Genomic DNA, 15,309 nt, shown 5'->3' on the forward strand with positions numbered 1-15,309 from the left:
CTGTAAAAAGTAGGAAAGGCTTTTAGTCTAGACTTGTGGCATGACAGTCCAGGTGTATTGTCCTTCCCACATGAAAGCAAATAAAATTTGACTTTCACAATCCACAGAGATGCTGGAAAAGGTGCTACAGAGGTCAGTTATGGTGAAAAGTTTACTCTCTGTAGGTATTGCCATTAAAAGGGTATGAGGGTAAAGGGCAACTGGATGATGATTGATGACAATGTTATTAATAGCCCTCAAATCTTGGACAAATCTCCGTTCTCCTCTGTGGGGTTTCTTAATAAGGAGAATGGGTGTATTACAGAGACTAGTGTAGGGGACTATGAGGTCTTGTGTTTTGTATTCCTCTGTGATTGGTTTAATTCCTGCTAAGGTCTCAAGATTTAAAGAATATTGTTTAATGTTAGGAAGAGGCTGACCGCGGTCAGTTTGAATTTTAATTGAGGGAGCCAAATGAACCTGCCCAACGTGAGTTGTGGATTTTGCCGAGTCTCTCAGGGACTTTTTTGAGTTTTCAGTTTACGTTACCTTCCAAGCTTGTCTTAAGGGCAAAAACTGCTGATAGGGTTGAGGAGCTTGGAATGCCATCAGTTGTTGAGGGGTTGAATTAATTTCAAGGATACTTTCCCTTCTTGGGAAAAAGGGATACAAGTATTGATCTCTCTTCAAGTCTCTGCTTTCAGTTCCTTGGGTGTATACCTATCAGTATACAAAATTGCTGGGTCATACGGTAATTCTGTGTTGAGCTTTTTGAGGAACAAACTGTTTTCTGTAGAAGCTGCACCATTTTTCATTCCCACTAACAGTGCGTTTTTCTGCATCCTTGTTAATATTTGTTAGTTTCTGTTTTTTGGTAGTGCCCATCCTAACAGGTGTGAGACAATATCTCATTGTGCTTTTGACTTGCATTTCTCTCATGATAAGTGATGTTGAGCATCTTTTCATGTGCTTGTTGTCCATTTATTTATCTTCTTTGGAGAAATGTCTATTCAAGTCCTTTGCCCATTTTTTTAATTAGGTTACTTTTTATTGTTGTTGTTGAATTGTAGGAGTTATTTATATATTTTGGATATTAACTCCTTATCAGATATATGGTTTACAAATATATTCTCCCATTCCATAGGTTACCTTTTCACTCTGTTGATTGTTTTCTTTGCTTCACAGAAGTGTTTAAGGGGATGAAATCCATTTGTCTATTTTTGCTTTTTTGCCTGTGCTTTTGGTATCATATCCAAGAAATTGTTGCCAAAGCCAATGTCCTAAAGCTTTTATCCTGTGTTTTCTCCTAGGAATTTTATAGTATTAGGTCTTATGTTTAGGCCCTGGATTTATTTTGAGTTAGTTTTTTGTATATGTTGTAAGATAAGGATCCAACTTTATTCTTTTGCGTGTGGGTATCCAGTTTTCCCAGCACCAATTTTTTTTTTTTAATTTTTGGCCCCACTGCACAGCATGTGGGATCTCAGTGCCCCGACCAGGGATCGAACCCATGCCCCCTGCAGTGGAAGCACGGAGTCTTAACCACTGGACCGCCAGGGAAGTCCCCCCAGCACCATTTGTTGAAGAGACTGTCCTTTGCCCAATGTGGGGTCTTGGCACCTTTGCCGAAGATCATGTGCCCATGTATTCAAGAATTTATTTCTGGGCTCTCTATTTTGTTCCATTATTCTATGTATCTGTCTTTATGCTAGCACCACACTATCTTGATTGCTGTTGCTTTGTAATATACATTGAAATCAGGAAGTGTGAGGTCTCCAATTTTGTTCTTTTTCAAGGTTATTTTGGTTAGTTGGGGTCCCTTAAGATTCTATTTGAATTTTTTTTCTATTTCTTCAAACAATGTCATTGAAATTTGAATAGGGATTACATTGAATATGCAGTTTGCTTTGGGTAGTGTATTAGTATGTTTGGGCTACCATAACAAAATACCAGAGACTGGGAGGGTTAAACAAAAGAAATTTACTTTTTCGCAGTTCTGGAGGCTGGAACTCCAAGATCAGGGTTCTGGCTGATTTGGTTTGTGGTGAGGCTCTCTTACTGGCTTGCAGACAGCTGCCTTCTTGCTATGTTCCCAGAGGGAGAGGGAGAGAGAGTTGAGTGAGTGAATTCTCTGGTATTTCTTCTTATAAAGACACTAATCCTATTGGATCAGGACCCCACTGTTATGACCTTGATGTTGCCAGAGAACCTTCATAAGGTGATAGAATTTTGAGAATATCTATAAATTGAGGGGTACAAAGCCAATAAAGAGGGGGAGACAAAAATAAGTAAAATAAATAAGCAAAAAAATATATATAGTAGGATCTGAGAGGCAAGGAATGATAATGGATCCTAGGATGTAGAAGAAAATGATTATGGGACACAGAGAGAACTTATAAGATCATGTATATTTTATAGGATTTTAAATTAATTGTTTTAAAAGTGCATTTTCCTATCTCCCCCCCACCCCACCCCATTCTGGTGTTAATAGTGTAAATAGTTGCTTAGTTTCTAGTGAATCACTTCTCTTTTCTCATTTTTGTAGTTCAGACATGGTTGTCTTTAGCCTTATTGACTTTATTTCTTGTCATATTACAGTACTAAATGGACCTTAAATAAGACACTTAAATATAATCTATGTTTTCAAATTTATAGAGATATTCTTGTTATATAATTGTAAGGTCCAAGTATGCAGTTAAATTTTATCTTAAAATATTTAAACTAGAATATAATTTCCCCCACATATTAGGATATATTTTAATACTTCAGATATTTTTTATTTAAAAAGTAGATTATACATTTCTCTCAATTAATTGCCTTCTAATGGAAATACAAAGACCCAGGATAATAGGGAAGAAGCATGGCCTGAGGATCCGTATACTTGATTCAGCACCCTTGTTTAGAAAACCCCACTGAGACTAATTCTCCTCATTTCTAAAATCAGAAGAATAGCTCCACCTCAGAGCTTTTGTAGAAGGACTGAATGAAATAACATAAGTGTAAAGTACAAAATTAGATGCAGTTTGTAGTATTATATTATTTTCATTGATAAGCACCATAGGAAATGTTGTTTAGATCCTGGTCTGGTGTGCTGTTGATCTTCACATTTAGTTAGAAGAAGATGAGCACCCAGTCACACCTCTCATGTTTTGAATCCCCTGTGGCTTCCCCACCTCTCTACAGAGCTGCTGCTTCCTACAGTGGCTGTGCCGCCCAATCTTGCAGAAATGTATCCTGTCTCATTAGGATGAGAGTAGCTGTGAGAACGTTCACGTTGAGGGAAAGCAGTTGTAAAGTTAGTTGTTTATTATTTTTCTTCTTTTCTGTTTCTCTGGCAGCTCTTGAAGTCCCATTGGCTAGATAATTTTGCCAAAGACTCTGTAAACCCTGGAGTCATGGTGCTGCTGGGATGTGGTGCCTTATCCAGCACCTGTGGTCAGCTGGCCAGCTACCCCTTGGCTTTGGTGAGAACACGCATGCAGGCTCAAGGTGAGTTGTGGATAAAAGGATGGCACTGATAAAGTACTGCATCAGTAACATGCTTTTGGAACTTCAGGTTCCACTGAGACAGCAGAGTGTGGTTTTAAGATAGTATTTCTCAACCTTTTTTGCATTATTGCCTCCCTAAGGAAGCTTTTTAGAAATTCTTTTCCAAATCATTTCCTCTTCATGAAATTTTAATACCACGGATACTCTGTGCATATATTGTATGTATATCTGTGGTTTATGCACAGGGTAAGATTTTCATGCTCCCGTTGAGAATGCATGTTTTAAGAGTACAGTTGGCCCTTCATATTCGTGGACTCTGCATCCATGGATTCAACCAACTGTCGATTAAAAATATTCAGGAAAAAGACTCCCAAACTCCAGAAAGTTCCAAAAAGTAAAACTTGCATTTGCCATGCAGTCCACTGTTTACATTTGTATCTACAGATCATCTACATTGGAAGTACTGGTTAATTAATGATTGACTGCTTGGTTGGGGGAGGGTGGTTGGTACTTGGAAGAGAAATCGGGGATAGAGGCATCTCGATGCTCAGGGAGTACTGTTTAAAGAAATGGTAGTGGGTGAGATTGGCCAGGGATAAAGCAGAAAACGAAAGAAAGGCACAGAATGAATACTACTTTAGCATAGCAATAAAAGCCAGCAAATCATAAGAAAAGAGAATACTCAGTCAGACGGCAGGAGAGCCAGGAGCGCGCTGTGTAATCAAAGTCGAGGAGACAGTGTCACAGTGGGGAGGAATCACAGTTCAGAAGTTGTAGGTCCCATAATAACAAACAACTCCAGCCACCATTTACCGAGAATTTGACAGATGCCAACTGCTTTACATATGTTGCTACTGATTCTTTCAACACTGTGCAGTTTTCATTCCATTTACAGAGGAGAAAGACCATCAGCTTTCAGCTCTCCCACTTGCTAGCTAAGTGTGTTGGGACAAGTTTCTCTATCTTTTTAAACCTCCAATTCCTTACTTATTAAATGGGTATAATAACACTTACCTTAGAGGATTGGTATATAAAGTAATTAACTCAATATCTAACACAGAGTAATCACTCATCTTTGTTATAATCAGGGCATTCACTGTTAGGTGCCATACAGGGAGAATTATATAAAGGGGGCACTTTCTTGGGCCCCTTGGAATAAATTTTATCCTTTTATTCTGTTCATTCTAGAAAATCATTCTGAATCATAATTGCATATAGTCATAATAAAACATGCATGAATATTAAATTAGCGTGGTTTCTTTTTTAATTTTCTAGCCATGGTAGAAGGAACCCCACAGCTGAACATGGTTGGGCTCTTTCGACGAATAATTTCTAAAGAAGGATTACCAGGACTTTACAGAGGCATCACCCCAAACTTTATGAAGGTGCTCCCGGCTGTAGGCATCAGTTATGTGGTTTATGAAAATATGAGACAAACTTTAGGAGTAACTCAGAGCTGAATTTTTTGCTTTAGCATGATTATGGAAACTTTCAACCATCTCCAGAGTGACCTTTTCTGCTAGAATTGCAACAAGTCCATGGCAAAAAGAAGCTGTATTTTTTTTTTCACAAAAGGGAAGAGCATATCATTGGTAACTTCAAACATTTGGACTCAATTTTATACATTCAGAAATGGTAAAAATCATTGTTTTGATGAGCTCATACAGTTTTGAAAAGGCAATAAAATTATATTTTTTCTTATTGGTCCTTTCTACAAATCTCTGCCTGGAATCCTAAATCTGAAAAAATGTACTTACTTGAACTAAATTTGCTTTGTGTGAATTATAAATCTTTGATCTTTATTTTGGTTGGTGCAAGTTTATGCCAGTTCCTTTATACTTAAATACCTTTTTCTTAAAAACAAAATGAGCGGAAAACCTAGAAACTTAAATTGTTTATATATTTTGAATGTCTTTATAAACTTCTTAAAATTTCCTTGTAGGACCATTCATGGAGAATCATTGCATGAAAACATAATCTTACAGCAGCCAAATAGGTGTAAGGTCTATATTCTTTCTTTAAGCTGAATAAGAATGAACATAAGCGGCAGAACTTCAAGGCATGTGAATACCCTAGTCCACTCATATGATTTTTGTGTAAAGAAGAGTGATAAAATATTATTTGTTTCAGTGAGCACTTCTCCATTTTTCTTGTACTGTTATTTGGTTCCCAGGATGACACACTGATTGTCAGTATATTACTGTTAAATTATCAACACAAGGCAACTTAATTGAAGAATTCTGTTTATTGTCATTGCTTTGAAAAGCACCAGGAAACAAAACCCTTTTACTTGTATCAGTTTCTGAAGAGCATCTCTCTTCTCTTTGTCCTTTGTTTCCTACTTGAATCAGGCTTCCATTTTAATCAGGAAGGCTTCTGGGGACCATTCTTGGTTATCTGAAATTTCTTAATTACATGAAGTAGGTTGATCATGGGTGAATGGCATTCTCATTTCCCCCTCACTTTTAATTTATTTGACCCTGCAATTCTCAATTTGGGCAGCACAAAGCTAGGAGAACAGTATATATTAATAGTAATATATATTAATTTTATGTATTTGGTACTATAAATGAAAGGCCCAATTTACAAACATGTACATTCATATTTTCTCTTGCCCCCAGCTTAGAAACACATTATGATATAGAAAATTTGATTTATAATATTGATAGCATGTTTTTATTTTACTGAAGCCATTTTTTGTAATCAACTATCTTTTCTGATTTGTGTGATTAGGACTTAGAAAAATATTTATTAGTTGAAGTTATTCTTATCACTTTTCAATTTAGTTCTTTTTTTTTAACATCTTTATTAGAGTATAATTGCTTTACAATGGTGTGTTAGTTTTCTGCTTTATAACAAAGTGAATCAGCTATACATATACATATATCCCCATATTCAATTTAGTTCTTAAACTCGTTTGATTTCTAGTAATTTGTTATAAATTGCCAACATTTTAATGGAAATCTAGTGACCTAATAGGCATTTACTTTATTTGAACCTACCTCTCATATTTTCTGAACCAGAGAGAAATGTTGGACTTGTGTTTGTGAAACATATCCTAACATATAGTTTTCATTATATTAATTATACCTGATAAATGTCTCAGTATTTTTATAATACATATGATAAGAATGGGACTCTATCTTCAGGGTGTTTGTACTTTTGAGTAATACATAAATGACAATATTAAGGTACATGATTAGCTCTTTTTTCACTTGTAAAATTATGGAATGAGTAAAATTTCAAGCTACTGAAAAATATTCATTGTTCATTATGAATTTAAATTGTTTGCTCTTTAACATTTGTAAGGAATGAATGTGATTTATCTGTGTATCTTGTATCTTTTGAAAAGAGCCTGGAGTTGAAGATAGTTTATTTCTGGCATTACTGCATATTTACTTTCTGTTTATATTAAAAATACATATATGTTTGTTTTTGAAATGTCTTGTTTCCTCATTTAAAAAAAATAGTGTAACTAAGGCAAAAAAATGGCTGTGTCATGCAGTTTATATCACTGGCAGCAGTTTGAATAGTCTGTATAGTATTTACTGAATAAGACTCACTGTAGTCTTTCCAAATATTTTAGCCTTTTCTGAACAGCCATAACAGTTATTACCTCTGTCATACCTTTTGGTATAAGATGATGTTTTTCGTGATGTCCAAATTCTACATTTACCATTTAGGGTGATACCCCCGGGGCTCATAGTGCCAAGGAGAGTCCAAAGTCACAGGGCTCCTTGGCACATCTTGGTGGAGTACCAGTTTGTCTTGAAGTTGTAGGAAACAAAAGCTAAGTAAGTTTACTGGTAAGTAATTAAAACAATTTTATAATGCAGATTATACAACTATAAAGATTATAAAATTTGATTTTAAAAAATAAAATAAAACATAAGACTGCAAAGAAATTCTATTTTCCAACTTGAATGCTACCCGGCCTCCAGGAAAAACGTATTTGCCCTCCTTGGCTCTCAGGGACCCTTTATTAGAAAAATGTCGCCAATTTGTTTCTTACACATTTGTCTTGTATCCCCATCCAGAGAGTAAGCTTCACGTGAACAGGCATAGCATTCTATACTATTTTGTTTTTTGAGCTTTACATCAGGTCACATATATAAAAGTATGGCATAGGTTCCCTATGCCCAAATAAGAATTTTCCCAGCTCTTTTGTTCTCATGGAATTTCTTTGTTTTGAGAAGAGCACCAAACGAGTAATAATATATGTGAAGAGGAGCAACCAATAACCTTCCTTTTCCTCCTTTGCCATATTCCCTGCTTGGGAGAAACACAGGGCAGACTGAGCTCATCAAATCGCCCTCCGGGAGAGCATGCCCTGCAAAGTTCCGTCTGCCCTCCTGCTTCCATGTAGGACAGAGCTGTGCTGAGGTCCAAGCTGCCTGGGCCTGGACCTGGACCTGTTGCAGCCCTCTGACCACAGTGCAATTGAAGACACCTGTTCACAGCCTTCTGGTTTTTTTGTTTTTGTTTTTTGCTCGTTTTGTTTGTTTGCAAATTTGCATGTTCTCTGGTTGTCACTGGGCTCCACAAGCCTATGCTCAGATGCTCGGCCATAGCCACTGCAGCATTGTTGTGAAAGCAGAAGTGCCCCAAGCCTGGGCCACTTGGCATTTATTCTGTAAACATTCACTTGCTCATTGGTTCTTTCGGTGAGAATTTATTAAACACCTACTGTGTGTCAGATACTTTTAGAGGCTGAGGACACAGCATTGAACAGGACTCCATACCTTTCCTAATGGAGATTATCTAGTGGAGACAGACAACAAACGAAGTAAGTAAAATATGTAATACGTCAGATGTTGATAAGTGCAGAAGGCAATGCTGGGGCCGAGGTGGCAATTTTAGGCAGAGAAGACCTTGCTGAGAAGGTGCTGTTTGAATAAAGGGCTGAAGGGGGCACGGGAATGGGCCACACTGGTGTCTGGGAAGGGCATTCCAGGCAGAGGGAATGCAGGTAAAGGCCGTGAGTGGAGGGAACATCGGGGGGGTCAGTGTGCCTGGAGTGGGGTGAGCTAAACGGAAGGTATTAGGCGATGAAGCCACAGAGGGCTGGAGGGAGGCCTGTCTGCTGAGCGCTTCTGGTACTGCAATAACCACAGTTCCTTGGTAATGTTTCCTAACCAAGATTCAGATGTCTCTTCTCTGGGGCTGGGAGTCTCAGTAGTGGAAACATCATTGGAAAACCTTGCAGTTTCTGTAACTGTCGTGTCCATCACACACACAATGGTTTTCCCTGAAACTGCTGTCCCAACATAGCGGCCCTTTCCCCAGGTGGCATGTCTATTGGCTACTCTTCTTTTTTTTTTCTTTTTTTAAAAAAATTTATTTATTTTTGGCTGTGTTGGGTCTTCGTTTCTGTGTGAGGGCTTTCTCTAGTTGTAGCAAGCGGGGGCCACCCTTCATCGCGGTGCGCGGGCCTCTCACTGTCGCGGCCTCTCTTGTCGCGGAGCACAGGCTCCGGACGCGCAGGCTCAGTAGTTGTGGCTCACGGGCCCAGTTGCTCCGCGGCATGTGGGATCTTCCCAGACCAGGGCTCGAACCCGTGTTCCCTGCATTGGCAGGCAGATTCTCAACCACTGCGCCACCAGGGAAGCCCCTATTGGCTACTCTTTGCCTCTCCTTCTCTGGGGAGGATTTTAATTTTTAAAAAGACAAATTAACGTAGAGACCTTAAAATCTTTCTAGATATTTTCCTAAGAATTAGAGAACTTGAATCTTAGCAAATCAACAAAGCTGTCATTGTGCTCACTTCCTTCTCTGACCACTTTGTAACTGCCCAGGATTTATTTGTTTGTTTATAATTTATACAAATTGTACAATATTGAAAACAATCCTTTTATTTATTTTTTGTTAGTTGATATTGTCTTGCTTTGAATTTACTTCCACCAAGTCAAGATAATAGTAACCAAAGAAGTGATTTGTATTTTGTTACTTTTAAAAGAGGGCCAGGGATTTTAAAGCATTGTGAATTACTCTTTCAAACCGAACCTTATCGCAGATCCTTGGTATTTGCTGATCAGGTGTGTTTTCCAAGAGTTTACACTCATCTTTTTACACACCATTCTACAATACAGTCACGACCATGGGTTCAGGATGAATTAGCTTAAATTCCAGCACCTGTAATCAATGTCAGCCGCAGGTATACATCACTCAACCCCCAGGGGAGGTCCGCACATGAATCTTAGTGTGACAACTGGGATGTGCAAAAAATGTGACATTTCTGAATTTTCTTTAAATTAGCTTAAATCCAGCTGGAAGCTCCTATACCACTCAGTGTTGTGCCAGTGACCTGGGATCTTGGCCACCTAGCGACACTGGTCATGGTCTACCAGTTGCTGCTAAAGGGCCCTTTGTTGCAGCCTGTATGGTCCCTTGGACCCCATGGCTGTGCTGTGCTTGGCATGGGGGTAGTTGGTAAGACATGGGGCATCTGTACCTGGGGTCTGGCCTTTCCATTCTGCAAGGGTTAGGAGTTGAATGTGAATCTCTCCTTACCTTCGGACCCACCAACCTATGTCTCCTTTCCAGGCCCTGGGTTTGTCCCTTTTTCTTTTTGCTCTTAAAGGCACCCATCTGCTCATCCCCTGGGACTCCTGGCATCCTCTCTGCAGGTAGCTTAGATGCTTGCAAAAGACAGAAGAGCCTCTGATTGAAAGTGACTTCTGTTTTCCACTTTTAAAAATCACTGAGGGAAGGAGATATTAAAGCCCTGCCTCCTTGTCTGAAATGAGATGAAAGGGAACATATAAGGGGAATAAATACAAATTAGTCTTTCACTCAGTTATCTTGCTGTAGGCTCTCAAACCACCTCCTGCCCCTTGTACTCTGTGTCTCAGGAATGAGCATTATTGTGCCGCAGAGTGGTGGGCTCTGCTCACATGAAACAACACATCGCTCAGCCTACTGAATCTCTAAATCCCCAGAACGTTACTGATATGTGGCAATGTAGCCTCACAGCCAGATGGTTCAGTAAATAGTGTCCTGAGTGAAAAGTCAACAGTATAATTGAGAGCTGACACTTTTCAAGGAGATGGAAGGAGATGGGAAGGAGAGGAGATGGAAAGAAGAGGGTAAAATTAATTGTAATGTGGAAAAGGATGATAAGATTCTTCGGAGTTAGAACTGTTTCTAAATCTGTTTTGTTCTTGGATGATTTAGGGAATATGAGTGTAAGCCCTCAGAAGACATGGGTGACAAGGTGCAAGTGTAGACTTACAGGTAATAATGACTCGGGTGCTTGAGGCTTTTACAGTAGAAGAATCTGCAGGCAAACTAAAGGTGAGGAAAAGTTTTAAAGTCCATCCGTTTGTGATTTGTTCCTCCTCTGATTTTGTTCCCTTCCCTCTTTACTCTTTATAAAGATGTCCCTTCTGGAGAAAAACGAGAAAATCTTCCATAAGGTAATAAAACTATATCAAGGAGAGGAAAAAGTCAGTAAACAACTGAAGAATTTTGCTGTAGTTTGAAAATTTTCCTATTTCATATGTTTGTTTTCTTTGACTAGTAAAAGTGTATGGCTATTGTTTTAGGGAATACTGACCAGATTATGAGAGATGCTCCTCTCTTTGCCAAGCCTTAATCATTCACTTATTTTTCTTATAAGGCAATGAGCACAAAGATTCAGAACATCAAGAGCCATACGTTGGCCAAGAGTGTTATTCAGCAAAGTTCTTTCTATTTTTTTATGGTACTATTAACTTATAAGCAGATGGTGACTCCTGGTGAGGTATTTCCCTCCCCTTTTCAGAATTCCCAGCAGTGGCGTTCGCCTTGGTCAGGAGGGGCAGGAAGAAGGACCTGGAGAAGTTGGTTCAATGCAGTGCTGTGGACATGCCCTCAAGGTGAGAAGTGAACCGACAGCCTTATTTATCACCATGATAATTGCTCATGATGTTATTCAACTATAGATTTGCCCATTTGGGGCACCACGGGCCATAAATATGTTCTCTAGTCACTAATATAGACTTTCCAAGTATCAAGCATGCCTAATTTCTGAGAGAGGGGGGGGGAATTGACTGATGAGTTTTTTTTTGTTTTTTTTTTTTTAATAAATTTATTTATTTATTTATTTATTTTTGGCTGTGTTGGGTCTTCGTTTCTGTGCGAGGGCTTTCTCTAGTTGCGGCGAGCGGGGGCCACTCTTCATCGCGGTGCATGGGCCTCTCACTATTGCGGCCTCTCTTGTTGCGGAGCACAGGCTCCAGACGTGCAGGCTCAGTAGTTGTGGCTCACGGGCCTAGTTGCTCCGCGGCATGTGGGATCCTCCCAGACCAGGGCTCGAACCCGTGTCCCCTGCATTGGCAGGCAGATTCTCAACCACTGCGCCACCAGGGAAGCCCAGACTGATGAGTTTTGCAGCCTACTTCATGCCTACCCTTGTTGAGCTTGTATAAATTCTCTCTTTAAAAACCAACAGCACAGCCTTTGGGAACACTTGTACAATCAAGCTCTTCCTTTCCCAGGTGGTTGGATAGTCGTATAGCAAATGGCTAGGAGCCTCAGCCCAAAGGGACAGTATTTTCCAAGGATTTCTTGCCCTAATTTACCCTTTGTCTTACTGACTGGCAACAGAGGAGTTACAAAACTCTTTAAGTAGATCCTTGTATTTGTTGCATCATCCAATCAATGCAAAGTGAAATGGGAAGGCTGGTTTTTACCTGTGGTGGTGATAGCACAGGACCAGTAAAATAGTGACACCTGGCCCACAGAGCAAGGCTTCGAGGGTGCTGGTCATGGGAGCTTTACCCACAGCAGCCCAAAGACCACCATTCCCAAAGTATAAACCGTTAGTGCCTAGTTATTGATTTAATTTTAACACTATGGCCTATCTTGCATTAGCTTTTCACTTAGGGCCAGATACGATTGTTCAGTTTCAGATGATTCAAATTAAGATTATCTACAAAGTGAGGTAAGGCCAAGTTTACCTCAGCCTGTTGGGTCCAAAGTTTACACTCTTGACTCTCATAAAGTGTAATCCAAATGGTATATGCTCCTTCGAGGGGCATCATTTTTTTGCCAGGCAATAGAATGGTGACTTTAACTGGGGTGGGGGGTGGTCTCTGTATCCTTGTTGATTGCGGCCCTCATGAGGATACTGACAGCTTTGGTTGGGTAAATTAAATGGACACATGTACATAATTGCCAATTTAATGTTAGAATGAACTGTCCAGGCTTTTCCCTGCTACGGGAGGAGTCATCTATTTCAGTGCATATTTCTACTTAGAGCAAAGCCAGGTATTTTTATGGAACCTCCAGGATTTCCAAAGTGAGCCAATAAGTATGTACCTTATACCAGTTGCATATATAATATGTACAAAGTAATACAGATTAAGGAGGAAGTTACAAATTTAATAAAATTGTTTGGAAGAACAAAAGTAAACTAATTTTTAGTAAGGAGACATTGTAACTTCTCAAGCAGATCTTCTTAGACGTAAGTTGAGTCTTCGAAAGTAATATTTTTTACATAGCCTTCTTGACGTATAATTGACATTCGATAAACTACTCATATTTAAAGTGTATAATTTGATGTGTTGACGTATCTATTTACCCACAATCAAGATGATGAACATACCATCACCCCTAAAAGTTTCCTGTTGCACAGGAAATCACTTATCTGCTTTCTTGTTATCACTATAGATTAGCTTGCATTTTATAGAATTTCATATAAATGTCTGGCTTCTTTGACTCCGCATACTGGTTCCTTTGTGTTGTTATATGTGTCAATAGTCCATTCCTTTTTATTGCTGAGTAGTGTTCCATTATAGGGATATTCTACTATTTGCTTATGGACACTGACCTACTGATGAGCATTAGCGTTGTTTCCAGTTTTTGGCTATTACAGATAAGCCGCTATGAACATTTATGTACAAGCTCTGTATGGACATATGTTTTTAATTTCTCTTGGGTAAATACCTAGGAGTGGCATGATTGTCCCACTTGTTCCACATCCTTGCCTTTGTGGATATTTCTCAATTTTAGCCACTCTAATAGGAGTTATGGTATCTTATTGTGGTTTTAATGTACATTTCCCTAATGATCTGTGCTTTTTCTTGCCACCAGTTTTGGTAAAAACTGTGTTTATGAGTATATACATATGTCAAGGCTTATCAAATTATAAGTTTCATCATGGTTAAGTGTCTTTTCAGATATTTTGACCATTCTGGGGGGTTGTTTGCCTTATTTTGGAGTAGTGAGAGTTCTCTCTCTATATTGTGTATGAAAATCCTTTTTCAGGTATATCCCAACCTGGTGCTTGTCTCTCCACTCTCTTAGCTATGTCTTTGAAGAGCAGTTTTTAATTTTGATGTAGTCCAATTTATCAATTTGTTCATTTTGAATCATAGTATTATATCTAAGAAAAATTTCTTAGCTTTTAAGATTTTCTTAAAATTTTAAGAACATTTTCTCCTGTGTTTTCTTCTAGAAATTTTGTAGTTTAAAGGTCTTGAATTTATGTCTATCATCTGTTTTGAATTAATTTTTGTGTATGGTGCAAGGTATGGATTGAAGTTCTAGCTTTTGCATATGAACATTCAGTTGTTCTGGTACCATTTGTTGAAAGGACTCTTCTTTCTCTACTGAATCACCTTTGTACCTTTGTTGAAAATCAGTTGTCCGTGTATTTGTGGGTCAATTGTTGGACCCTATTCTGTTCCGTTGATCTATTTGTGTATTTTAATGCCACACTGTCTTCATTACCGTGGCTTCATAAGTCTTGAAATCAAGTACTGTAAATTATCCAAACCTGTTCTTCTTTTTCAAAGCTGTTTTGGCTATTCTAGATCCTTTGCATTTCCATATGAATGTTGGAATCAGCTTGTCAATGTCTACAGTGAAGCCTGCTGGAAATTTGATTGAGATTACATTGAATCTATAGATTAATTTGGGGAGAAATGACGTCTTTCTTAAGATGTCAGAAGAGAAGGTATCTCTCTCCATTTATGAATTAAAAAAATTTTTCTTGATAATATTTTGTAGTTTCATAGCAATATGTGTGAATCTAACAAAAAGGTCATAATATTGAGTAAAAATTGCAAGTTGTATAAGAATACTTATGATATGTCACCTTTCATATAAGTTTAAAAAACCCACCACAATTAGTTACCAGTATAGTATTTAAAAATAACATATAGTTTAAAATACAGTTTTAAGAAAAGCAACATTCAGATTAGTGGTTGTTGTTGGGTGGGAGGGGGTTATAATTTAGGGGGCTTTCTGGATATTTCAGCAATACTCTTACATCTTAGGCTGAGTAATGGAGACACATCATATTTTATATATATATATATTTTTATATAGAATATTTCATTGAACTATTTGAGTCAAAACTGTAAAATAGCTGTGTAATTTCTAATCTACTTAAAGAAGACAAAGGAAAACATGAGAACTTAATCAGCCTGACAGAATTGAGCAAAGGGGATGTAAAAGAAACAGTGAGAATGTGTTATGTACATATCACATGTGCCTGTGTCTATAAAGCTTGTAAATGCACAGATAGGATCTCTACTGAAACCCACAGTGTTATTCTCTGGGGCAGGGAGTATCATGGGTGGGCTGTGCGTGAGGACTTTCACTTTTTAATGGAGACCTACATATTGTTTGAATTTGTACAACTAGTATGTTTTACTTTTATAACCTTTAAAACCATAAAAAGCAAAGTGAGATTGTATTCTATGTGACATTTTGTCATCTTAATTGCCCTGGTCCTGGGCTTGTCTGCCTTCAGATTTATCCCTTGCCCTTCCCCTGCCCTGCTCTGTATTCCTGGGTGTGACTCCTCCAGGTAATGTTTCCCAGGCTCTCAGGTCTGCTGCTCCCAGGGGGAGC

At 38.5% G+C, this 15,309-nt stretch overlaps 1 protein-coding gene across 1 annotated transcript in view; it reads left to right on the top strand.

Annotated features, from left to right (window-relative positions):
* LOC133088355 (mitochondrial adenyl nucleotide antiporter SLC25A24) overlaps positions 1–6,233 on the top strand; it is a 43,710-nt gene extending 37,477 nt beyond the window's left edge. Inside the window, exons 9-10 of the mRNA XM_061186241.1 lie at positions 3,318–3,468; positions 4,744–6,233. Of these exons, the coding sequence (XP_061042224.1) occupies positions 3,318–3,468; positions 4,744–4,928 (336 nt within the window). The 3' untranslated portion in view covers positions 4,929–6,233. The remainder of the gene's footprint in view (positions 1–3,317; positions 3,469–4,743) is intronic.
* Positions 6,234–15,309: the final 9,076 nt, after the last annotated feature.

Source organism: Eubalaena glacialis, chromosome 3 (assembly GCF_028564815.1).
Source record: "Eubalaena glacialis isolate mEubGla1 chromosome 3, mEubGla1.1.hap2.+ XY, whole genome shotgun sequence".
Taxonomy (NCBI): Eukaryota; Metazoa; Chordata; class Mammalia; order Artiodactyla; family Balaenidae; genus Eubalaena; species Eubalaena glacialis.